General features: G+C 39.8%; 1 protein-coding gene across 1 annotated transcript in view; it reads right to left on the bottom strand.

The window, feature by feature from the left end:
* nemp2 (nuclear envelope integral membrane protein 2) overlaps window positions 1-24854 on the bottom strand; it is a 31011-nt gene extending 6157 nt beyond the window's left edge. Inside the window, exons 1-8 of the mRNA XM_020523551.2 lie at window positions 24739-24854; window positions 23058-23161; window positions 17649-17886; window positions 12208-12280; window positions 11576-11666; window positions 6765-6867; window positions 5612-5837; window positions 671-841 (exon numbers count right to left, since the gene is read on the bottom strand). Of these exons, the coding sequence (XP_020379140.1) occupies window positions 671-841; window positions 5612-5837; window positions 6765-6867; window positions 11576-11666; window positions 12208-12280; window positions 17649-17886; window positions 23058-23161; window positions 24739-24826 (1094 nt within the window). The 5' untranslated portion in view covers window positions 24827-24854. The remainder of the gene's footprint in view (window positions 1-670; window positions 842-5611; window positions 5838-6764; window positions 6868-11575; window positions 11667-12207; window positions 12281-17648; window positions 17887-23057; window positions 23162-24738) is intronic.
* Window positions 24855-25218: the final 364 nt, after the last annotated feature.

Raw genomic sequence — 25218 nt, 5'->3', positions numbered from 1 at the left:
AGCTGAGATTTGACTCAGCAAAGTGGAGTGAACACTGCTACTTGATACAATGTACACAGGCTTTAATCAAAGCTTTTGAGAAGGCCCAACATTACAAACTGATGGGATACAGACAAAATTGCAGATTAAATCAAAATTGAATTCAGTGGCAGGAAGCAAAAGTCAACAGTATTTTATGACTGATAGGCAGTTGTCTAGAGTCCTTCGAGGAAATAACAGGCAGAATTGATGAAGGGAAACCACAAGATGTAGTCTAATTGGATTTCTAGAAGGCATTTGAGAAGGTGTCTTGTAAAGGGTGATTGCACAAGATATGAGCTCGGGATTTGGAGTAAGGTTGCCACATGGATTGAGGATTGGTTAACTCACGGAAGACAGTGTCAGGATTCACTGGACTTTTTCAGGCTGGAAAGACATAACTAATACAGTGCTTCTTTTTTTAAAATTATCTATATTAATGATTTAGAATGAGGTCAGAGTGTCATCTATGCAAATTTGCTGATCATACAAAACTAGTTGGGAGGGCAGGCTTAAAGGGATAAATGTTCTACTCCAGCTCATATTTCTTACATTCTTGCATGCAAGTGAATGCCCAACTGGCCGTACGTAAAAATGCATAACTAAGGCAAGTAATCTCTTTGTACAGGGACAATGGTATGACACTACCTACCTTTTTGGAGAACTGACTTTAGATACGATTTCCCATGTAGGAAAATCCTGACCCTTGCAGTATCTACGGAGTTCCTCAAGAGCCTTTATAGTTGCCACTTCACTTTGATCTTTGTACTCTTCTTCAGTGAGGAAGCGAACTTGTCGCTTCTTAAATAATCGTTTAATTTTTCTGCAATTATAAAAGCGAGAAGTTGTCTTTCTGTTTCAACTAAACATGGTTAGCAAGCGCTTCTGTCGCACCACATTGTGCAACATGAAACATGCAAGAATAATCCTGGAAAACATTGACACAGACATTAGAGAGCTCCTTGGAGGCAATTTAGAAAGCCCAACTTCATTTTTAACAATGATGGTCTGCTCTAAAGTAGTCCCTGTGAAACTTTGAGATTCATCATAGCACGTCTCAGATAGAATTCAAAGGGTCCTGACCAATGTCATCAACTTAGTCATGAAAGGTGGCCTGTATCACCCAGAAGTCATTGATGTGGCCCGAGAGAGAGAGGGCACAGGCTCCTGGGGGTGCTGAATAATGTATGCTCAATGAACATTTCCATTAGAGAGAAATGCACATCTGGAGGTTATGTCTCCTGTGGTCACACAAAAAATGCACATCAATAGAGTACAGCCCTTTACATTGGATAAAGGTTACATCTTCACCCAGCGAGCTTTGATCACCATATATACAGGAAGCTCACATTGTCCACAAAGCCCAAAAGACGATAAGAAAAAGGAACAGGAGTAAGCCATTCAGCCCTCAAGCCTACTCTGCCATTTACTAGGATCATGACTAATTTGACATTCCTCATATCCACCTTCCTGGCTTTTGTCCATAACTTTTGACTCCCTTACTGATCAAGAATCTGTCTGTCTATCTCAGTCTTACATATACACAAGGAGAATTTCCCACAGCTCTCTGTGGCAATGAGCTCTAAATACTCTCAATCCCCAGTGAAGAATTTCCTCCTCATCTCAGTTTGAACTAGCACCCCCTTAATCTGAGACTATGCCCTCTGGTCCTACTCTCCCATGAGGGGAAACACGCTCTCAGCATTTACCCTGTCAAGCCCCTGATAATCCCATATGTTTCAATGAGATCAGCTCTCATTCTTCTAAACTCCTGTGAGCAGAGTCCCATCCTGTTTAACCTTTGCTCATAAGACAATCCTTCCATACCAGGGATCATCCTAGTGAGTCTTCTCTGAACTGCCTCCAATCTACCTACTTTTGTGTCATCTATAAATTTGGTGCAATACATTCACTTTCTTCCTCCGAGTCATTAATATATATTGTAAACAGTTATGGACCCAGCACTGATCCCTGTGGCACCCCAGTGGTCATAGGTCAGAAACCTAGAATAGAGGTTTCTTTATTTTCACTTCCATTTTCCTATTGTTGAGCCAATTCTCTACCAATACCAATACACTACCTCCAACATCGTGGCCTCCTGTAATTATGACTTAACCTTTTTTGAAATACCTTGTCAAACACCTTCTGGAAGTCCAAATACAACTCATCTACTAGTTCCCCTCTATCCACTCTGGTTGAGACTTCCTCAAAAATCTCTAATAAATTAGGCAGACACTTCAGTCCCTTTCGAGAAGCCATGTTGACTCTGCTTGATTAGACCCATTTTCCAAATATTCTGCTATTATTTCCTGAATAACTGATTTCAAAACTTTTTCAAGAATAGATGTTCGGTAAATCAGCCTACTGTTACCAACTTTTTGCCTCCTTTGCTTTTGGAATCAGAGTGTCATATTAGCAGTTTTCTAACCTTCCCTTGGGTACTTCTCCAGAATCCAATGACTTTTGGAAAATTACAACCAATACATCCACTATCTCTGTCGCTACCTCTTTTAGGGTCCTAGGATGCAAGGCACCAGGGCCAGGGGACTTATCTGCCTTTAGCACCATTAGTCTGTCTAATACTACTTCTCCAGTATATATCTTTTGGCCTGGCTCTCCGTATCCATTCTGAATTTTACAAACTCTCTAGCCTTCTTAGAGGTAATTTCTCACATCTTTGCTGCAGTGATGTGTGACTCTCTACGAGATTCCACACTGGAGCCCTGGAAGAAGCCACTGGTGGAGAAGTTTAAGGTTGCAGTGATTTTTAAAGCCATTGATACTGCACACTCTCCTCCAACCCACACCTATTCCAATGGATTGCAAATCTTTCTGGGGAGGTAGTAGCATATTGGTAATGCCATTGGGTTAATCCCAAAAGCCAGGCTAATCTTGTGGGGACTCAAGTTCAAATTCTACCATGGCAACTGGGAGATTTTAAAATTAAACTAGTAAATCTGGAATTAAAGCTAGTCTCAGCAATGGCAAACATGAAATCATTGTTGACTGCAGTAAGAACCCATCAGGTTTACTGATGTTCTTTCGGGGAGGAAGTATGCCATCCTCACTTGGTCTGGCCTACGTACAAGTCCAGACATACAGGCACATAGTTGATACTGAATTGTTGTGGCCTGGAAGCAACTAGGATCAAGGGTAATTGGGGATCAGCAACAAATGCTGGCCTTCTTAGAGACTTCCACATCCTATGTAAGACTAAAAAAAAAACATACAGGCCCAGTAACTGCCTCTCTAGGCATGCTCAGCCATCACTGATTCTGCCCTTCCGACATCTTCAGGCATTTAAATCAAGAGCAGACTCTGGGGAGTGCCATCGATCTGTGCCATACTGGTCCCTTGCTCGCTCTCTCCTGACCACAGTCAGAATCTGGTCCTACTGTTTAAGTGTAACTAGCCCGATCTGCCCTCTGTATCATTGCTCCTCCACCCAAGACTTCAGGAACAATGGTGCAGCACACTCATTTTGTCTCCTAAACTTCAACAGAGGCATAACCTGGCAAAGATGTGTCCTCCAACAATGATCTAATCTACAATTAAAAGAAAAACCTTGTGCCTATGGGCAAATGAGTTCTTACACAGTCATTAAGCTCTAGGACTGCAAAACCCACTTCCGCTTGTCCACTTCCACTTGGTCTTGCCCAAGCTCAGCCATGACCTCCCTCAAAGATCAGTGTCCTCCTCTCAGTCATTTTTAATCTTCCGGATTAATACTTCACCTTCCCCAAAATGCTTTGCCGTATCCTCAGCCCTCTTCCAAGATGATCTCAGACATGTTATTAGAATTTTAAGCAACCTGAAAAATCTAACTGTACCTCCCACAGATGTTGCCTGACCTGCTGAATATTTCCAGCATTTTTCCGTTCATGTATTATATTGAAAAGTATAGAGATAGGAAGCACAGCAGAAATACAAACAGATCAGCACACTGGCAACACTGCTAGTTTCTCAACTAGGCACTAAAGCCTGATATCAAGGATGTTACTCCCAGCCTGACTTCTGTGTGAAACACTTTTCAACGGTGTTGTTTTGCACATTGAGGCAGGAAAACCCGACACTATCAATTTTTCCACCTTCCAAGTTTGTCTTCAGATCACAGAATCACCTTGTGGTGGTAAGAGTAATCATTGTTATAATTGTGGTCATAATATGCAATTTCTATTTAGCAGAGAAAAAAAATGACTGGGTTTTTTGGTGAGGAGGGGAAAAGAGGTAAAAATCCCCAGCATAGTTACAGCTGGATGTCAACAAATACCCAATCTATATACAAGAAGTAAATTTATTTTTTGTTCTGAGCTTTGTCTTTAAAGCTTCCTAACAAAACATTGAAAGTTGCTACAGTGATGGAACCAACGTTCCCTGTAAATGATCTTTGTACTGCGGTGGGGTGGGGTGGGGGGAGAGGAGTTGACAGTAACCTGTTTATTTTAGCGCATGGTACTTTTTAAATTGCTGCATGGTCAAGCAGCATGCATCTTCGACAGAAATTAGGAATGAACACCTTTTTACTGTTTCAAATGGGGGAGGGGAAAATATCCCTTGGAACAAAATGAGCTGAAAAAGTCACGTATTCAACTTCAGCTGAAGTGACTCAAAAGCATCAATGGAAACACCAAACTGACCATTTAGAGAGTGCACATTTAATCCAATCAGCTAGAGAACGTGTCAATTAATAAACTTTCTTAATGGACAATGGGTGGAGATGTAGACCAAGTGGGTGGGTTCAAAACAGCGACACCTTCAAATAATAAAAGCAAATAAAGATGATCTGATTCATCGCAGAAAGCATATAATGTTCCTGCCTGCAGTGCCTACTATAACCAGTTTCTACTGCATGAGTCGTAAGTACACTCCCTTTCTTCAATATGCCAATCCTTAACACTAATATCGATTCAAATCTCAATATGCAGATTGTGCTTCACGATTCATTTTTTTGGATGCCCCAGAGCTGGTTTTTTGCTATGAAATATTGTACATATTAAACACTATGTTTTACTGGTAATACTTTGTTCACTTCAGTTTTAATTGCATCACAGCACCATCTACAGGAAAACTTCATCTATACTTACTCAACTGTGACTTCATGAAGCTTTGTGCATGCATCAGAAATTGTACGAAATTCATTTTATTGCCAGATGCATTTGAAGTTTGTAGGGATATATGAATGTAGAGTACTGCAGCAAAAGTAACTGATAAAAATCCTTAAAATGGATAGCATTAGGCTTGATCAAATTGCAAGTCACTCAGTGTAAGGTTCACACTTACATAAGATACTGAATAGAACCTGCATCTGTGCAATCATTTAATTCTGAGTTGTGTCACTGCCTCCACGGAATAGAGAGGGAACTAAGTCATAGAAGGGGAATAATTATTTTACTTTAAGTGAATTACATGAAAGCATCTCTTGAATACAACCGATGATCGAATTAACACAAAATTATTCGAGCATGTACGTCAAAATACAATACTCAGTAGAAATCAGTTGACATTTCTACCCATTGAATGGACTTATTTGCACATTTTCACACGTGCAGTAATATCAAACAACTGAATGCGAGACATTAAAGTAAATACTAACCTGTAAATGTAGCGGATCAAATTAATTGGGTGGTGAAGGTTGCTTCCACACAACAGAATTATGATGACAGTATAGGCACACTGACTGAATGCAACACCACAGTATATCAACACTGATGCTACAAACTGTAGGGTCCAGGTGAGCAGTTTTATACTGTGTTCATCTGATAATGGCCTGTGCCTTTCGCAAATAACATAACTAAGGCAACTAACCACAAAAAGGTAACCTATAAAGGGCAGGGTAGAAGAAACAGAAAAAAAAATATTAGAACTGGATGACCAGCTAAACATTTTTAGACTGATTAACTGATACAGATCCATTAAAAAGTTAGCAGAACAAAGAAATTAAGAGAAATATTTTGCTGAAGAAAAACAACATGCTATTGATGATTTTCATCTGGCATTCTCATCAGAGAGAAAATATCAAATTTCAAAGTAAACAACAATTTATATTGCATTAGAAAAGGATACTGATTAGTTAAGATATTGTCATGAAGAATGTACCAAAGATATACTGGTCTCATTTTTTTACTTCAGTGAAGGTACAATAACAAAATACGGCCCTTTCTTTTGCAAAACATAGGTCCCTGTGGTGTTTTTTTTTTCCAATTTCTACAGTACCAAACAATTAAGTAATACAATATATTTGATTACCAACTATCTTTTGTGTAAATACAAAATTTACAGGTGAAAGCTACCTGATTCACACTGCTAATATGCAGTAGCAACATGGGTGGGGTTCACCAATAACAGGATGCTGCTGTCAGCACTGGAAGCTACATTTATTAATGCATAGGGCTTTGTTTCTTGCAAACAGAAAGAATGTACGCAACATAGGCAGTAGCCACATTCTGGTTCAAATTTCAGGGCAATGCCCTGACCAGAGTCAACATGCCAGGTTTGAAATCTAAACAAAGCCTGGCAGTTAACAGTCAATCAACATTCACTGCTGCATTCTCATGGCAACATCTCTAAAATGGTCCACCTTGCCAATCAATCAGCATTCTCATAGCATATTTGTTGGTTTTCCCCTTTATTGGTATTCTTGTGAACTGTCCTGACAAATGCAAGACAAAAAGTTTGACAAAATTACTTTTCCGTAATACTCAAATTCTGTACAATTAATTAACCAATAATATTACAATTCTGCTTACCATATAAATATTTCCTGTATTGAGATTGATTTATAAGACACAAATAAATCAGAAATGCAGAGGTTGAAAAACTTGCAATCATCAGCAACAAGGAAGTTCTTCTCTATAAAATGAAATTGCATAAATAATATTAAATGGAAAAGAATAACTGATTTAACAACATTAGGTCCATTTACATATCTTTCCATCACATACACTCCCCTCCACAATACACAGCAGAGACCAAATCAATTTCTGGAAAAATTAAACTATGCACTTTAAGCTTAACACCATCAATCAGATTCTCCCAAAACTTAACAACGAGTTTCCTTCAAGAAAAATAATAAACCGGTAAATATTTTAAATTAAAAACAAACATATTGTACAAAGAGAATACCATGGGAGAAACTAGTAATATATACATATTAAAACTACATTAAAAAAAAGAGGTACTGCTATCCAAATCTGAACTACAGATATGAGTGTGTGTTTAAAATCTGATGTTTATTAAGTAAATCCTGCTTAAATAAACCAATACTTTTTACCAAAAAGTGACGAAGTGTTAGATTATCAGCTCCTATTTGTAAAAATAAGGAAGTACAGGTGAAGTCTGTGGCTGATCTCCTTCAACCAGCTGTGAGTACTTCTTTTCTCCCCATTGCTTGATAACATTTTAATTGCAGATTGATCAAGCAGGAAACATTATAAGAAAATAACGCCAATGTTACTACGATTGACAGGAAAATATTTGCATACAAAACATTAAAAGTCAAAACCCCAAGATGAAGATGCTTTCCAGTTGAGTGACAAAACTAATTGGTACACTGCACAATGTGTTTCCTTTTTACTTAAGTTGGTTTAGATTCATTTGAATTTGTTTTTCCTGGTTTCAGGTAGAGACACCACTATGAAAGAGTCAGAGTTATACAGAATGGAAACAGATCCTTCGGTCCAACTCATCTGCACTGACCAGACATCCTGAACTGATCTAGTCCCATTTGCCAGCATTTGGCCCATATCCCTCTAAATCTTTTTTATTCATGTACACATATTGTAATTAAATATTGTAGTTGTACCCATCTCCATGACGTCCTCTGGCATACATGCACCATCCTTTATGTAAAAAATTTACTCCTCAGGTCCCTTCTAAATCATTCCCCTCTCACCTTAAACCTACGCCCCCTAGTTTTGGAATCCCTTCCCAAGGGAGAAAGACCTTCCACCCTACCCATGCCCCTCGTATTTTACAAACCTTTGTAAGGTCACCCCTCAGCCTCCAATGATACAGGGAGACAAGCCCCAGCCTATTTAGCCTCTCCAAATAGCTCAAACCCTCCGTTAGAGACAGACAAAATGCAGACTACAATCAGGAACAATTTAGATAAAAGTTAACTTAAAACTTGAAGAGGAAACACTAGTTCCAACTAATTTGAACATTAGGTCATCAGCTAAGTATAGAAACAACAGAATTGGGCCGTTTAGAGAGCATTCTAATCCATTGAAAACGCTACCATGTCACAAAACTGGATAAGAAATATCTTTTGTTTCTACCTCCCTCGTGCTCTGGAAATAGACATTTTTATGATCACTAAGATGCATATATTTTGGTAACAGTTATATAGCATGTGTTTTAGTTCCTCACATGTGAGGACATGCATCATAATTCACGGCTACACAACATATACCTCATTTATATGGTTCTGACAAACAATCATACTTCCTTATATTAAATTTAAAATAAGCAGCATATGTATTCACTAGAGACATAACCTTAAAATCAAAGATGGTCAATGTGAGGGTGATATTAGCAAGCACATCTTCATAGAATTATAGAACGTTATGGAACAAAAGGAGGCCACTTGTCCTTTCACATCTTTGTTAGCTCTCTACATAAGAGATTAGTAAAAATTTGATGCTCTTTTCCATTAAAAGGCTGTTAATGGTAGGTTAATTGCAAATACAAAAACAAAAACAAATCGATAGATTTTTGGGAGTCAAGTGTGTTACGGTTTCCGAAGCAAAGGCAGAAAAATATCAGCTGTGATCTAATTGAATACCAAAAAGGCTCAAGTGACTGAATGGTCCATGTTTCTCATGAGTCACCATGTCCTTCAGTCAATGAAAGGATGGCAGTGCCACAACATGCAGTGTGGTCTAGGAGATGTCAGATGAACAAATACTTTGTTCAGTCTTCACCATAAAAACATTCCAGCAATATCTGTTAATTCGGAGGTGCAGGGGAGAGAGGAACTCAGTGAAATTACAATCATGAGGAGATAGCAGGAACTGCAGGTGCTGGAGTCAGAGTCAACACAGTGTGGAGCTGGAGGAACACAGCAGGTCAGGCAGCATCAGAGGAACAGGAAAGTTGATGTTTCAGGTCAGGACCCTTCCGGAGAACTCTCAGAATCACCAGCTCTGATGAAGGATCCCGACCCGAAACATCAACTTTCCTGCTCCTCTGATGCTGCCTGACCTGTTGTGTTCCTCCAGCTCCACACTGTGTTGACTCTTACAATCATGAGGGATGTGGTACTTGCAAACGGACTGAGCTTCTGGCTGACACATCTCTGTATGCTGAGGGACTTCATCTTGGGATCTTAAAGGAGGTGGTTAATGAGCTAATAGATGCATTGGTGCTAATTTTCTAAATTCCCCTCAATTCAGGAAAGGTTCCATCAGACTGGAAAGCAACAAATATAACCCCTCCATTCAAGGTGGAAGGGAGGCAAAAAGTATGAAAGTTTAGGCTGGTTAGCTTGATGTCTGCATGGAAAAATTGTTAGAATTGATCATTAAAGAGAGTATAGCCTAGCACTTAGAAAAACTCAAGGTAATCAGAAAGCGTGTGCATGGTTTCATCCAAGTAAAATCATTTTTAACCAATTTATTGGAGTATTTTTTTGAAGGAGTAGTACACACCATGGATAAAGGGAGCATGTAGAGGTACTATACAAGTATACTCTACTATACTTATAATATACATAATCCAGTGGCTTTTGATAAGGTGCTACATCAAAGGTTATTGTAGAAAACAAAAGGTCATGGCATGGGGGCACATATTAGCACAGATGGAAAATTGGCTGGCTGGAAAAGAAACAGAAAGTTAGAGGTCTGAGCTGGGGCCTTGTGCTTTTATGATTTACATGAAGGATTTAGATGAGTGGAGTGAAGGCATGGTAGCTAAAATTTATGTAGAACATAGAACAGTACAGCACAGGCCCTTCGGCCCACGATGTTGTGCCGAACTTTCACCCAAAACCTAAGGTCTATCTAACTTCCACCCCTACCTTATACTATCATCCATATGCCTATCTAATAGCCGCTTAAATGGCCCAATGAGGCTGAGGCCACTACCCTCTCCGGGGATGCATTCCACGCCCCGACCACTCTCCGAGTAAAGAACCTACCTCTGACGTCTCCCCTATATCTACCTCCACTCACTTTAAAACTATGTCCCCTCGTAATAGCTACCTCCACCCTAGGAAAAAGTCCCTGGTTGTCTATTCTATCTGTACCTCTGATCATTTTGTACACTTCTATCATCTCTCATCCTTCGCCGTTCTAAAGAGAAAAACCCTAGCTCTCTCAACCTTTTCTCGTAAGACCTTCCCTCCGTTCCAGGCAACATCCTGGTAAATCTCCTCTGCACCTTTTCGAACGCCTCCACATCTTTCCTGTAATGAGGCGACCAGAACTGGACACAATACTCCAGATGTGGCTGAACCAGGCTTTTATATAGCTGGAGCATAACTTCACGGCTCTTGAACTCGATCCCTCTATTTGCAGACAACACCGGAGATTGATAGGAAAGTACACTGCGAAGATGTAAGGAAGTTACAGTCAGATATAGCTAGGTTGAGCGGGTGGCCAAAAATCCAGCAGATGAACTATAATGTGGGAAAATGTCAAGTTTTCACTTTAACGATAAGAACACAAAAGCAGAGTATTATTTAAAGGAAGAGTAGTTGCAGAATCCCATGATGTGGAGGTAACGAGGTGTTCTAGTGCAAATCACAAAAGTTACAATGCAGGTACAGCGAGTAATCAAAAAGTGTAATGAGATGCTAACCTTTGTTACAAGAGGAATTGAACATTAAAGTAAGGATGTTATTCTACAGTTAAATAGGGCATTGGTGAGACTGCATGTTGAATACTGTGTGGAGCTTTGGTCTCTTTATTAACGAAAGGAATGGAAATGCATTGGATGCAGTTAGGAGGCTTACCGGATTGATACCTGGAATGAATGGGTTGACTACTGATGAGACGTTAGACAGGCTGCATCCGTTTACACTGGAGTTTAGAAGAGTGAAGGGCGACTTAATTGAAGCACAGAAGATCCTGAACAGCCTTGGCAAGGTGGATAAGGAAAGGATGCTTCCTCTTCTGAGTCAGTTCAAAACTAGGGGGCACTGTTTTAAAATTAGAGGTTGCTCTTTTAGGCAAAAATGAAAAGAATTTTTTCACTCAAATCATTGTGTGCAACTTTAGAACTCTGCCTCAGAAGGTGGTGAGACGGGGGTCTTTGAATATTTTTAAAACAAAAATGGCTAAATTCTTAGATAACAAGGTGTAGAGCTGGATGAACACAGCAGGCTTATTAGGCAGGTAAACCAATGGCTGTTGGAGGTAGATTGGAAGATGGAATTCAAAACACAAACAGATTAGCCATGATCTTACTGAATGGCTGCATAGGCTTGACGGCACAAATGTTCCACTCCTGCTTCTATTTCATATGTTTATATGGACGAGATCATCTGTGCTGCTGAGAAAACTGGGTATGTGAAAGGAAAACAGATTAGGCAGATGTTATGAGGTTAAGAGTTTCTTACTCGAATTATTCTTTTACAGATGTGGAGAAGGAGGACTAATGGTGCAAAGATTCCCAGAGTAAATCCTGCACAATAATTAAATAATTCATTCCTGCAAGACGAAAGAGAGATCAATTAAAAATAATGATATACGGTTTCAACAATTTGTAAAACAACTCATGTTACAGGAAACTCGGGCTCTTGTGGTAAAGTGCCAGTGCCCCTATCTCTAGGCCTGAGGTCCCACCTGCTTCAGAAGTGTGTCATAACATGTCTGAGCACCTTAATCAAAAGTATGTGTCACAGGAAACTCTTTTCTTTAGCCCCACCTTACCACATAAGCATTTACTTCAATATTTCAGAACGCAAGGTAACTAAATATTTTCAGTCATGGAAATGCACATCATTTAATATTTATACAGGAAGTGTGCAATGTAGCAAATTTAATTCTTCAAAATATATCTTTCTTCCCAATTATTGTTTCAATTTCTTTTATGATTTACGAAATGACTATGAACATTGGAAATCAATCATTTTTGGTTTAGTGTTAGCTGGTTGAAAATAAGGATAGCACTTGCATTAGGGTAACTAAAGGTAATGAATCCACTGAACTGTGGACACTTTTGTATTACAAGAAGATTAGATGCAAGTACCTGCTAATGGATTTTGCATAAACGAACAGGATTATTCCAGCCACAAACTGAAAAATCAGCTTTGGTTCGAATTCTGCAAGAGATACAGGTTACATCAAATTTAAATTGCTTGGGTTTTCACAGTTGATTATCCAAACATCAGTGCATTTGCCTCCAACACCCTTTTATTGTGGGGATATAGTTTTCTTTTCTTTAAAGCTGCATTGTGCTGTTGTTCCTGAAGAGGAATGCCTGAATTCTTCACAGAAGAGTATGAGAAAAAAATTGAAATAGCTGTGTGGGGATTGACGAGTCAGCCAAATACAGGGACATACTCTGCAACTGAAGCAGGAGCCCAGTGCTGTTATTTGTACAATGCACACCAAAATATAAATGGAAAGAATTGAAAGGAAACCAATGAACTAGATTTTACAGGTTGCTGTATTCCAGATTCTCCATGAGCTTACCCACTGAAAAGCTGGCTGTCCTGGAGTCATTTTACACTGGGAGCAGCGATAACTGTGCAAGGGTCAGGATGCCCACCCCCTTCTCTCTCTCCTGCCTTGTTTGTGTCTTGTATAGAACATTTGGCTGGATCCAACAGGAAAGGTGTGAGCCTGAGAGGGGTGACTATTCCAGGCAGCGGAGGCCAGCAGGTCAAAGCTTCCCAGTACATGGATGATGTCACCATATTTTGCTTGGTTTTGCAGACTCTTGAGCATCTGCAACCAGTTTGAATGGGCCTTGGGAGCCAAGGTAAATCGATGCAAGAGTGAGGCCATGTTCTTTGGGAACTGGGCCAACCGATCATCTAACTCATTCACAATCAGGACAGATTACCTGAAGCTGCTGGGAACATGGGTCAATGAGGCTGGGGTGTGTGCAAAATCTTGGGAGGAGCCAAGGTGAGACAGAAATTGGGCTTTTGGGTGTATTGCTCCCACTCTATTTGGGTAAAAACCTGGTCATCAGGCATGAGGCACTCTATCTGTTGTTGTACGTGGCGCAGGTCTGACCCATTCCCAGAACCTGCACCACTGCAGTCACCCGTGTCATCTTTCACTTCATCTGGAGGTGTAAGATGGACTGGATATGCAGGAACACCATGTACACAGGTTGAGATAAGTCGGTGGGGGGGGGGGGGGGGGGGGGGGGGGGGGGGGTGGTGTGGGGGATGCAATGTATGTACCCAATGTTGCCCTTATCCTGCAATATCAGAAATTGCTGGAAAGCTCAGTAGGTCTGGCAGCATCTGTGAAGATAAAATCAGAGTTAACGTTTCGAGTCCACTGACCCTTCCTCAGAACTCCCTTATCCTGATGGCCATCTTTGTGTGTGGCTGCATCATGCTGTGAGTAGACTCTCTGTACGCAAACACTAAGTGACACCACGTACTAAGGTTCTACCTGTCCCCAGTGTTGCGAAGGATGGGACTAGCATCATTGCCCCATGGAACGTTCCAAATAGTTGGACCATTCCTTATCACCTGTTCTTCATGGAGAAACTTGTAAAGAGAAACACCTTTGACCACAAGTCCATCAAGAAGCAGTCAGCACACAGTATCTGTGAGACCCTGCGGGAAAAGGAGAGAGTGGATCCTGTTGGGATCAGACTGTCAAAGTCATTTGGCAGAATGCCTTAACACCAGAACTTTCTGACAAGCATCAAAACATCATATGGCTGGTGGTGAGAACAGCATTACCAGTGAGATCCTTCATGTATGTCTAGGCTCTCTGTGACAGCACACACTGCCCTTGAAATGGTCGCAGTGAAGGCGGGGGTGGGGTGTACAGCATGTCACACATTTTCTTCTGGAATGTGCCTTTGCAAAGGAAGTCTGGAAAGAGATGCAATGGTTCTTGCAGAGGTGATGCAGGACTCTATGCTCGACAGGCTGTTCCTGGGACGCACACCCAGACAAACATCAACTGCGCCTAGAAAATCATCAATTTGGTGAAAGACACTCTTTGGTGTGTTGCAGACGGGCACATTCCAAGGTCCAGGACTACATGCCAAGGGATGCACTAAAGCTTGGGGCAGTAGCCGCCAAGGTGCAGTGAGGAAAAACCACTGTAAGGTCTTTCTGCCAAAGTTCAATGGGAATCCATTCAGTTATCGGATCCTCCCGATGCCTCAAATATATGTAAATATAATCCAGAACAAGTAAGAAATGCCTTTGATTTGTTTGTTTGGATACAGTCAAACTCCAATGTTTGTTTGTTTCTTCATATGCCATTGCACAGAACCAAACTGCTTTGGTGACTATGTATACAAAGATATTTTTATGAATAAAGTATAGTTTTGAAATTGAAATAAAAGAATTTCCACATCCTTCAGGGAAGTCCTGTGTTAGAGACCTGCTGTTCAATCTGATTGGCTGGCTGCTCTGTTGCCCCAGCAGTGTCAGGTTTGAGTGGTGTGGGCTGCTTTTGTGGAAACTGGGCTACTCATGAAGCAGATGTTATTCAGCGTGACTTAAAGGCAAATTCTAGGGTCCTGGTGGGCCCCACTGGCAGACCCCAATGAGGGGTGGCTGGAATTGGTTGCAGAGGCACAGAGGGACGATTAAAAGGGAACAAGACCATTGAGGTGACAAGGCTGTGGAGATGTCTCTGATTGCCAGAGGGGACCCCAAAAAGGTTGCTGTCCACATGAATCCCCGCCATGGCTGGCTTTAGTCCATACAATAAAAGATGCTGGGCTACTGACCTAGGGAATACTTTGCCAGTTGTAGGCAAAATAGCACAATGAAGAACACAAATGGACAACAACTGGGCTTAATGACTGCTGATGTCACCCCAACCTCTGTAAAATGGGAGACATGTTCAGGTCGATGGGAAACTGGTAGGAAGGTCAAACGCTGCATTTTAGAGGCAGCTGCCTTGCAACACACTGGCAGGGAGCCCTAAAACCTAGCCCAATTTATCTTTTTTGAGCCAGTCCACAGATTGTGCCAAAACACAAAACTGTAGGGGCTAAAAATCTGAAAACAAAAGCCTGGAAAGCACTGGAACAACAGCAGGTCAGATAGCTTCTCCAAAGAGAAAATGAAAGTAATATTTTAAATCAATGACCTTTCACCAGTTGTTTCATTCCTCACAGATTTGGCCCAACCTACTGAGTGTTACTTGTATTCTCTTTTTCTTCCACATGGTATACCGGTTGGTGTGTAGTCATGGTTTAAATCCAACATTGGTGCTATTCAGTAAGTTTGCCTGTTTAAAAATATATTTCCTCACAGTTCCTAAAATTCTCACAGATGTGTTTATTAATTCACAGATATTCTCAGTGTGAATTTGCAGTTTGTTTTAACCACACTGTGCGCATAGTCATATGAACTGAGAGCACAGGAGACTATTTGGCCTCTCATATCTATGCTGAGTTGCTAAGAGTGGCTTTGAAATGAATATTAGTGACTTGGGCTTATAAAGGAGTATAAAGTAAAAGCAAAATCAAGCCAGGGATTTTATCCATCATTGCTTAGTATGTTGTGGGCAATTTACACCTCAGGAAAGATGCAAATACTTTTGAAAATATTTGGTGGAGGTGTACCAGGAGAAGATCAAAGAAGAGAATGAGAAGTTGGAAAGAGCACATATGCTTAGCCCCATATCCCCTCTTTTCTGCAATCCTGCGTTTTCCAAAGTATCTGTCTAAATCATTTCTAAAATTATTTTTGAAATCGGCTCACATGGACTGATCCAGATACTGATAAGAGTGAAAAAATATCCTCTTCATTTCTCCCTAGATCTTTACCCAAGCATTTTGAATCCATAACTTCGAATTAATGCCCATTCATGAGGGAACGTTTATCCTCCAAATTTCTTATGAAAACACCTTTTCATCTTGACAACTTCATTAGGTCACTTGTTAGCCAATTCTTCCCATTTCTTCTTATACCGATTGTTCCTTATCCTTAAAATGATTCTGATAAACATCCTCTAAGCCTTTCTGAGGCGATTACATATTTCTTGAAGGGTAAATGGTCCATAACATTGTAGTCAAGGCCCAAACAATGATTTATATATAAAGTTTACCATGACCTTGTTTTATTTTATATTTCTCTGTTCGTAAACCCAAGTAACTAACACATTAAAAACACCTTATGAAATCACCTTTCTATCTTTAAAGATTTGCAAATGCCAGGTGTCTCTGCTCATCCACACTTTCACTATTATGCTATTTCTAGTACATTATTTTTCCATATTCATTCCTCCCCAGGTGCATCACTTCACAATACTCCTTATTGAACATCATCTGCTAACCTATCTTCAATTAACTATCTTCATATAACTAAACCCTTCACGATCATCTACTTTATGAAGTTTTATATCATCTGCAAACTTTATAATGCTGCACCCTGCATCCAGGTCTAGTTTGTTCATGTAAGTTGAAAATTGTAATATAACCAAAACTGACCCTTAGAGAACATGACTACAAAACATTTCTCAGCGTCAAAAATTTTCATCCCTCACCACTGTTTTCTTTTTGTCACTCAGCCAATTCTGTATTTATGTGAATTCTTGAACTTCATCCCAAAGGCTTCTATTCCTCTTAGTGAGCATCTTGTGTGGCACTTTGTCAAATATCTTTCAAAAGTCCATCTATCTAGTATATGATCTTGATCAGTCAGCACAAATAATTTAAATAATTCAATCAATTTTGTCAAGCATAATTTACCTTTAATAAGTCCATGCTGGCTCACCTTGATTAAGCCTCACTTGTCCAAACAGAAGTTAATTCTGTCCAGATAATTTTTTCAAATAAATTTCCCACAATTGATACTAGGCTGATTCGCCCTATGTTCCCTGAGTTTTGCTGTCTCCACTATTTATAATAATGGCAGAACATCAGCACCCCTTCAGCCCTCTGGCATTGCTCCTATTTCCAACCAGAATTGAAAGACTGACCAAGATGTAATCAACTGACCTAATGTCTCATGTGGCTGAATGTCATATTTTGTCACAGAACACTCGTTTAGAGCATCTTGGAATGCTTTACTTCATTAAAAGCACTATACAAACATAACTAGTCTTTGCTCTATTTTGCACAATATGGGCACTGGTACCTCAAGTAATACCACTCATTCTTTCTCTTTATTTCTGTATGTTTAATTATAAGGGCCATCACAGTATTGTGGGGAGGGTGGGGGTGATTTAAAAATATTGGAAAATGTATGCACAATTGTGCCTTGTATGGGGAATTACCTTTTCCAATTCACTTATTTTCATAATTGATACAAGTAGCATGGAGACAAGGAACTCTCACTGGAGTAGCGACGAAAGTAGAGTTAATAGTAAAAATGTTCATAATCGTAGCCACAATCAAACTCAACAAAACAGCAAAAATGATAAACTAATCTTAAATCATGGATATAGCTTCAATCAAAATTCTGTTATGGAAGTCATACATAGCAAAATCAAAAATAGAATGATAAAGTAGCAAATAACATTAAAACTTACGCTGCCTTTTTACTGTAACGGTGTATATTGTATCAGGCAACTTTGGCTTTACTTTGAAACAGGTTTTACGATCACAGCATTCAATATTTATGATGAATTCAGTAGCTGGTGAATTTGAAGATGATATAACTTGATAGTAATAATGTTTAATGTAGTCTTTCAGTGTGTCTGGTTCATGAAAATAACTTTCTTCTGAAGGGTAGGTAAGCTCCATTAAGTCGGAACTCTTTACATTCACCTATGAAGAAAAAATATTAGCTTTAAGATTAGATCATGCTTTTGTTGAAACTTCACCAATAGGCAGAACAAACTCTCCAAATCTAAAGTAGTAGTTGTAACACAATGCAGAATTAAAATAATCAAATAAAGGGTACGTTGTGTTTTCCAAGATACGCAAACAAAAAACCCAGCAATTAGCTACTTCCGGCCTTGATTTCAGTTTTCATTGATTACATACAAACATACAAACTAAGAACAGCAGTAAACCATTCAGCCCCTCAAATCTGTTCTGTCAATTGATAAGATCATTCCTGATCTAATTGTAATCTCAAATCCACGTACCTGCTCACCCTGATAATATTTCAACCTCTTGCTTAATAAGAAGCCATCTACCTCTGCCTTAAATATTTTTAAGAATTCTGTTTCCATGGCCTTTTCAAGGAGAGAGTTCCAAAGACTCATGACACTCTGAGAAAACATTTTTGCCTCATTTCTGTTTTAAAGAGACAAACCCTGATTTTTAAACAATGATTGCAATTTCGAGATTATATCACAAGAGGAAACATCCTCTCCACATCTACACTATCAGGACTGTTCAGGAATTTATATGTTTCAATCAAGTCATCTCTTACTCTTCTAAACTCCAGTGGATACAAGCCTAGCCTGTCTAACTTTCCTCATAAGATTGATAATCTGTCTATTCCAGGTATGAGTCTAGTAAACCTTCTGAGAACTGCCTCGGATGCATTTACATTGTTCCTTAAATGAGGTGACCAGTTCTGTGCACAGTACTCTAGATATGGTCTCACTAGTGTCCTGTATAACACATGCATAACCTCCATAGTTTTGAATTCAATTCCTCTTCAGATAAATTATATTATATTAGTTCTCCTAATTATTTACTGTTCTTGCACACTATACAAAGATAAAGCTGAAGCATTCGCAAGAATCTTCAGCTAGAAGTGCCCAGTGGATGATCTAGGCCGGTCCCCTCCAATGGTCCCAGCATCTCAGATGCCAATCTTCAGTCAATTTGATTCATTCCAAATCATATCAAGAAACGGTTGGAGGCATTGCATACTGCAAAGGCTGCGGGCCCTGACAACATTCCAGCAATAGTACTGAAGACTTGTGTTCCAGAACTTGCAATGTCCCTAGCCAAACTGTTCCAGGAAGCTACACCAATGACCATAAAACATCTACTTACAATGTAGAAACTGCCCAGATATGTCCTATACAGAAAAAGCAGGACAAATCCACCCCATAAGTCTACTTCAATCACCAATAAAGTGATGGAACAGTGTTATCAAGCAGCACTTGCTTAGTAATAACGTGTTGACTGTTCTGCCAGGGCCTCTCAGGTCCTTACCTCATTATAGTCTTGGATCAAATATCGACAAACAAGCTGAATTCCAGAGATGAGAGTAATTGCCCTTGACATTAAGGCTGCATTTGACCGAGTGTGGCATCAAACAGCCTTAGCCAAACTGGAGTCAATGGGAATCAGGGAGGTTGGCAGTTCTGACAAAGGGTCACTGAACTTAAAACATTAATTCGTTTTTCTTTCAACAGATGCTGCCAGACCTGCTGAGATTCTCCAGCAGTTTCTCTCTTTGTTTCAGATCACCAGCATCCACATTTTGTTTTATTTCAGAGTAGTTTGTTGGTTGTAGGATGGCCATAGTCCATAGAGACTCAATCACTGCCATAATTTATAATAATATCTGGTGCATTGAAGAACACCTGATTGTAAATTCTATTGGGATGTTTTATAGCTCCAAAGACAGGCTATAAGTGTATGCACATTATGATAGTGTAACATTGAGATACATAGTGTGATGGATGTATGCACTCTCCTGATGACCCTCTTCACTTGTTTCACATTCGTTAACAGAATTAAGCTCACAAATACAGCATTGCTTAATCATTTTGCTGTATTCACAGGAATACACTTGCATATCTAAATTAGGAATTTTCATACACTGCAACATAATGTATTGTCAGAACTTTAAAGAGTTCAACTGCGGTCAACTATGGCAACAAATAGGTCTTGTTGTGATACTTTTCTCTTCTGATTTATAAACAAATTAAATGGTTCAAGGGTTTTGTCACCCCTATCAAACCTGCATTTTGCTACTATCTACATTTGTTAGTAATGTGTAACTGATACAGCTCATAACGCGGCACAATCAACAACTCTAAAGTGTATTTTTAAGTGTACTTATTTGTATGGATTTGGTGCTATTTCACCAATATTTGTAGTTAATATATGTGAAATAAGTAGGTAACAAACAAAAGACTAAAAAGAAATGTTGCTACATTTGATGAGCATTAGTTTACAAACAATGTGACTATTTAACATAGTTATAAAAATTGTCAGGCTAAGCCAATTTTCCAGGAGATTATTAAACATGTCATTGCACAGAACGATTTCAACATAAGAGGTGCAGTCAAGCCGTTATGTCTGTGCTGGCTCACTGACTTAAAACAATTCACCTCATGCAATTCTTCCTTGTTCTTCCTGCAACCTTGCAAATTCATCCTTTAAAAATAATAATTAAATTCCCTCTTGAATGTATTGATTGAACCTGCCTCCACCAACCTCTTACCGTTGCATTTCAGATCATAAACACTCATTGACTGAAAATCCTCTGTAGAAACGTCAGATCCTTTAAGTATTCCTGTGAGACCAAAATACCTACCAACTAATGGAAGACCCTGGCCCATGACCAATTAAAATAGAGATGTAGCAAACATATCAAGAGTTCTCATCAGGAACATGCAGAGGTGAAGTTAAGCTGCTGGAGGAGTCACACAAACCTCCAAAAAGAGATAGGCCTGACCCTTCAAGCACCAACTACCCTGCACATGACAGAGTCTGCAGTTTGGGCATTAGATTCTGAGATGACTGATAAATCTATCAAACTGGAGTAGAAGCAAGTTACTCTCAAATTCAAGGAGATGCCTAAACAGAATCTTTTATACACAAATACATGTATTTTAGTGATTGGAGTACATTGTTATTCAAATAATTTGCTGCTATAAGTTATCACATCGGAAAAGATAAAAAAGATGCTAAGTTCATCATTATTTGACTGAAAAATCCAGGTATCTTTCAACCACAAATGATCTTTTTGATTCCATATTCTATAACTATACTATTCTATAGCTCTAAAACACTTGTTTCTTTTTCTTTTTATTCATTCACAGGATGAGAGCATCACTGGCTAGGGCAGCATTTATTGCCCATTCTTAACTGCCAAGAGGGCAGTTAGAGTCAACCACATTGCTGTGGGCCTGGTGGGCCAGATCAAGTAAGGATGGCAGTTTCCTTCCCTAAAGGATATTAGTCAATCGGCAGTGGATTCATGGTCATCCTTAGATTCTTAATTCCAGATTTTTAGTGAATTCAAATTCCACCATCTTCTATGGTGGGATTTGAACCGGGATCCCCAGAACATTACCTGGGTCTCCAGATTAGCAGTCCAATGATAATACTACTAGGCCATTGCCTCCCCATTGTAAACAGTAAAACAAAAACACTGAATCAAAGTTCTTTTGATTGTTGGGACATCTTAAAGGGTGTTGAAGCATTCAGGTCTTGTAACAAGATTAACTGTAAGTCAATCACACTCAGGAATGATATGTTGGGTGTTGCAATTGCCTTCAGAAATAATATAGTATAAATGAAATATTTGTACTAAACAGTCCAGCGATTGTTGTAATTTGTCATGCTCAGAAAACATAGGTTCTTCAAGGTCATTCAGTGAATGGGAAACCCCTCGACTAATTTTTAAAGTTCCACAAATTATGAAAGATTTGGAGTAAGCAAACTGTGAAGGACTCTACTATTTGATTAATTGGTAATAAAAAAGTGAAGGATCATCACTGAAAGAATGAAGGAGACTGGAGATTTTATATGGGTCATTGCAGTTCGGAGTATTTTACCAGCCATTAATGAGAAAAAAGTTATGTATTATGTAATTGAACAAGTATTTGAAAACATAAAAAATGAAAATTTTTGCAGCAAACAGAAGTTCTTATAAAAAACAATTATGAGCTGCAGTATAATTATCTATCAGTGGGGTATGGTGGCTTAATGGTTATGGTACTGAATGGATAACCCAGAGGGTTGGATTCTGGATTTATATATTCAGAAATACGAGTTGAAATCTCACCACACTGGTCAGAGAATTTCAGCACTAACCATTGAATAAAAATCATCTGAAATAGACATGAGTGTCAGCAGCTGGACTGATAGTAAATCCCATCTGGTTCTCAGCAATCTAGCTGTTGACACTAGAACTAAGGATGTATCCGGTGTAGATGGATAGCAGCACTTCAAGAAGACAGCTCACCACCACTTTCGCAAGGCAAATTAGGAATGTATAACTAATGCTGGCCTTGTTATCACCACTCACATCCCATGAAAGAATTTTAATGCCCTTTGGGATTGGTTTTTTAAAAAATCTTTTATTACTTTGATCTGGCCTATTTGTTATGCCAGACCCACATCAATGTGGTCAATTAACCACCATTTGAAATGGCCTAGCCAACAACTCAATTTTGTTTCAAAAGGTTGATACCTACTACCTTTGTAACTGCATTTAGGGTTGGGAAATAACTGCTGCTCTTACCTTGAAGAGAAGTGGGAAAGATCCTTAGTACCAGTGGCACGGTGGTTCAGTGATTAGCACTGCTGCCTCACAGCGCCAGGGACCCAGATTCGATTCCACCCTTGGTCGACTGTCTGTGTGGAGTTTGCATCTTCTCCCCATGTCTGCGTGGGTTTCCTCCGGGTACACCGGTTTCCTCCCACCAGTCTAAAGATGTGAGGGCTAAGTGGATTGGCCATTCTAAATTGCCCATAGTGTTCAGGGATGTGTAGATTAGGTGGGTTATAGGGGATGGGTCTAGATGGGATGCTCTGAGGGTCAGTGTGGACTTGTTGGGCCGAAGGGCCTGTTTCCACACTGTAGGGATTCTATGATCAATACATCAGAATTTCACTTTAGAAATACAGTCACTGTCTCCTAAAATTGATCTATTTTTCTGTTGTGCCCTTGTACATTGTTATTATTTTTAAATTCATGTTAACATTGGCTATGCCTTTTTCCTTACCTCAAGATGAGGCAAGTACTCAGTTATTTTGTAATTCAAGGCTTATGAGAACCACATACTGCATGTTACCTTGACTGTTGACCAAGAATCCATGAAGTTAGGCTTTTGAGAAAATGCATAACAAAAATCCTTCTCTCCATTTTCATAGTATACTTCATCTTCGTTTACCATTTCTGCAATAAAAAACAGAGTGCAGTAACAACTTCACATTATTTTATCACTCCTTTTTGAAATTTTAAGGTTGAAATGCTGTGACAAAATATTTATCTTTCTTCTAACATAAAATGCCTATAATATTAAACAATAATATGACTGAAGACATTTTCCCTAATTAAATTTGAAGCAGGCCAGATCATTTACTTTGCATTTAATATATAATTAAAGTTTAAAAATTCTAAGCTCTAACAGATTTCTAACTACTGCCACTTAACAGTATCTCCCAATTATTGCATTGTGGTCAAAAACGAAAGTTGCTGGAAAAGCTCAGCAGGTCTGGCAGTATCTGTGAAGAAATCAGTTAATGTTTCCGTCCGGTGACCCTCGCATTGTTGTTTTGTATTTTATACCTTGTAGGCCTATTTACATTATTTCCCAGTTGTGCGCCTCCCTTGCTAGGGGGATGCTGTGCTGTGAACTTTGATCTGAGTTTTGTTTTCATCGGGACTGTGGAACTTTCACTGTAGCTTTCTGCTTCCACTGGCATGCACGGAAACCAGTTATATTTTCACGTGAGTGGCACTTCACTTTTCAGTTATACTTAGTACCGTTCCTGATATACTCTTCTACACCACTCAATGAAACCATTACTTTGACCCTCGACTACATTCTAGAAATATCCCATATCTTTCTGTTAAGTAATGATGCCTCTAATTTACCTTTGCCATTGACACTTGCTTATTGTAATACATCGTGCATTAGCTACATGGTTTACTTTCGGCTTTCCGCTCTAATTTTCATTCAGCGTCCCACTTGCCTCCCACATCCCCAAGTTAAGATATATTGAAACGTTACTGGTGTACTCCATTCCTAAGCCACTGAACAGTATCTAGGATGTAAGTTACGCAAGGGATATGGGGGATGGGGTGGAGAGTAAGCGCTGTACTTAAGTCATTGGAATCTGCCAGAATGGGCCACCCTATCCCTGTCACCATGCACACGTTTTGTAGATCATACACACTGCTGCTACGGAGCATCGGTGTAGAAGGAGTGGATATTTGTGGATGTCGACCCAATCAAATAGGCTGCTTTGTTCTGGATGGTGTCAAGCTTCTTGAACGTTGTTGGAGATACACCTATCCAAGAAAGTGGGGAGTATTCCAGCACGCTGCTGACTTGTGCCTTGTACATGATGGATTTCTGAGGAAGGGTCTAGGCCCGAAACGTCAGCTTTCTTACTCCTCTGATGCTGCTTGACCTGCTGTGTTATCTCTTTGATTTGCAAATTGGCTTTTTAATAATTATCTGAAGATCGAGCCTGAGCGCGGGCACATTGAGATAACAAAATACATCCGGTCGTGGCCAAAATGAATTTCTACGGCCATGAAATAAACGTTGCATATGGAGAGGGTGGTGAAGGAGACAAATCGTTGCTCTTCTCAAACCTGTGTACCTGGGAATACGCCAGTCCACAACGAGGGTGGCTGCGGACTGTCCCCTACCGCCCAAGTTTGCAGCTCCTCCTGGTGAGGGTGCTGCAGTTCGGCCAGGATTCGCCACCTTTAGACTGAAAGTTTAAGCCGCGCTGCGATACCTTGGGGCACTGCCGCCGCTCCGTTCACCAGAGCGACCGACGTGCAGAGCCAGGCACCCAGGACGCTGCCGAGCCTCCACAGCCACATTACGCCTCCCTGTCGCTATTCCCGGGAACGTCGGCCACAACAACCCAGGCTCCTCTTTCCCCCCGCTCACATATACTTTCGTTTTCTCACCGCCTCTCTGGAGCCGCATGCGCCTTGTCTTTGGACAAATCTGCCTGGTTACTGGCTGAGATTTTGCTTCTGTTTTGTGGACAATCCCAACAGTGCAGGAAAATCTTAAAGAGCTTCTTGGAGTTTAAGGTTAGTCGTCAGGAGACAGCTTGTTCAAGCTAGCAGGTAAATCATTCAAAATTTCTTTTTAAAAGCCTTTACACCTTTATTAATCATTAAAATGACCGAAGATTTGGGGGGGAAAACAAGCTTTGTCCGCACAGAGTGAGCGGAAACCTGTATTCATATCATCAAACATACCG

This window comes from Rhincodon typus, chromosome 7, assembly GCF_021869965.1.
Source record: "Rhincodon typus isolate 14 chromosome 7, sRhiTyp1.1, whole genome shotgun sequence".
Taxonomy (NCBI): Eukaryota; Metazoa; Chordata; class Chondrichthyes; order Orectolobiformes; family Rhincodontidae; genus Rhincodon; species Rhincodon typus.
The sequence above is the reverse complement of the archived record's forward strand: the minus strand, read 5'-3'. Positions and strand labels throughout refer to the sequence as shown.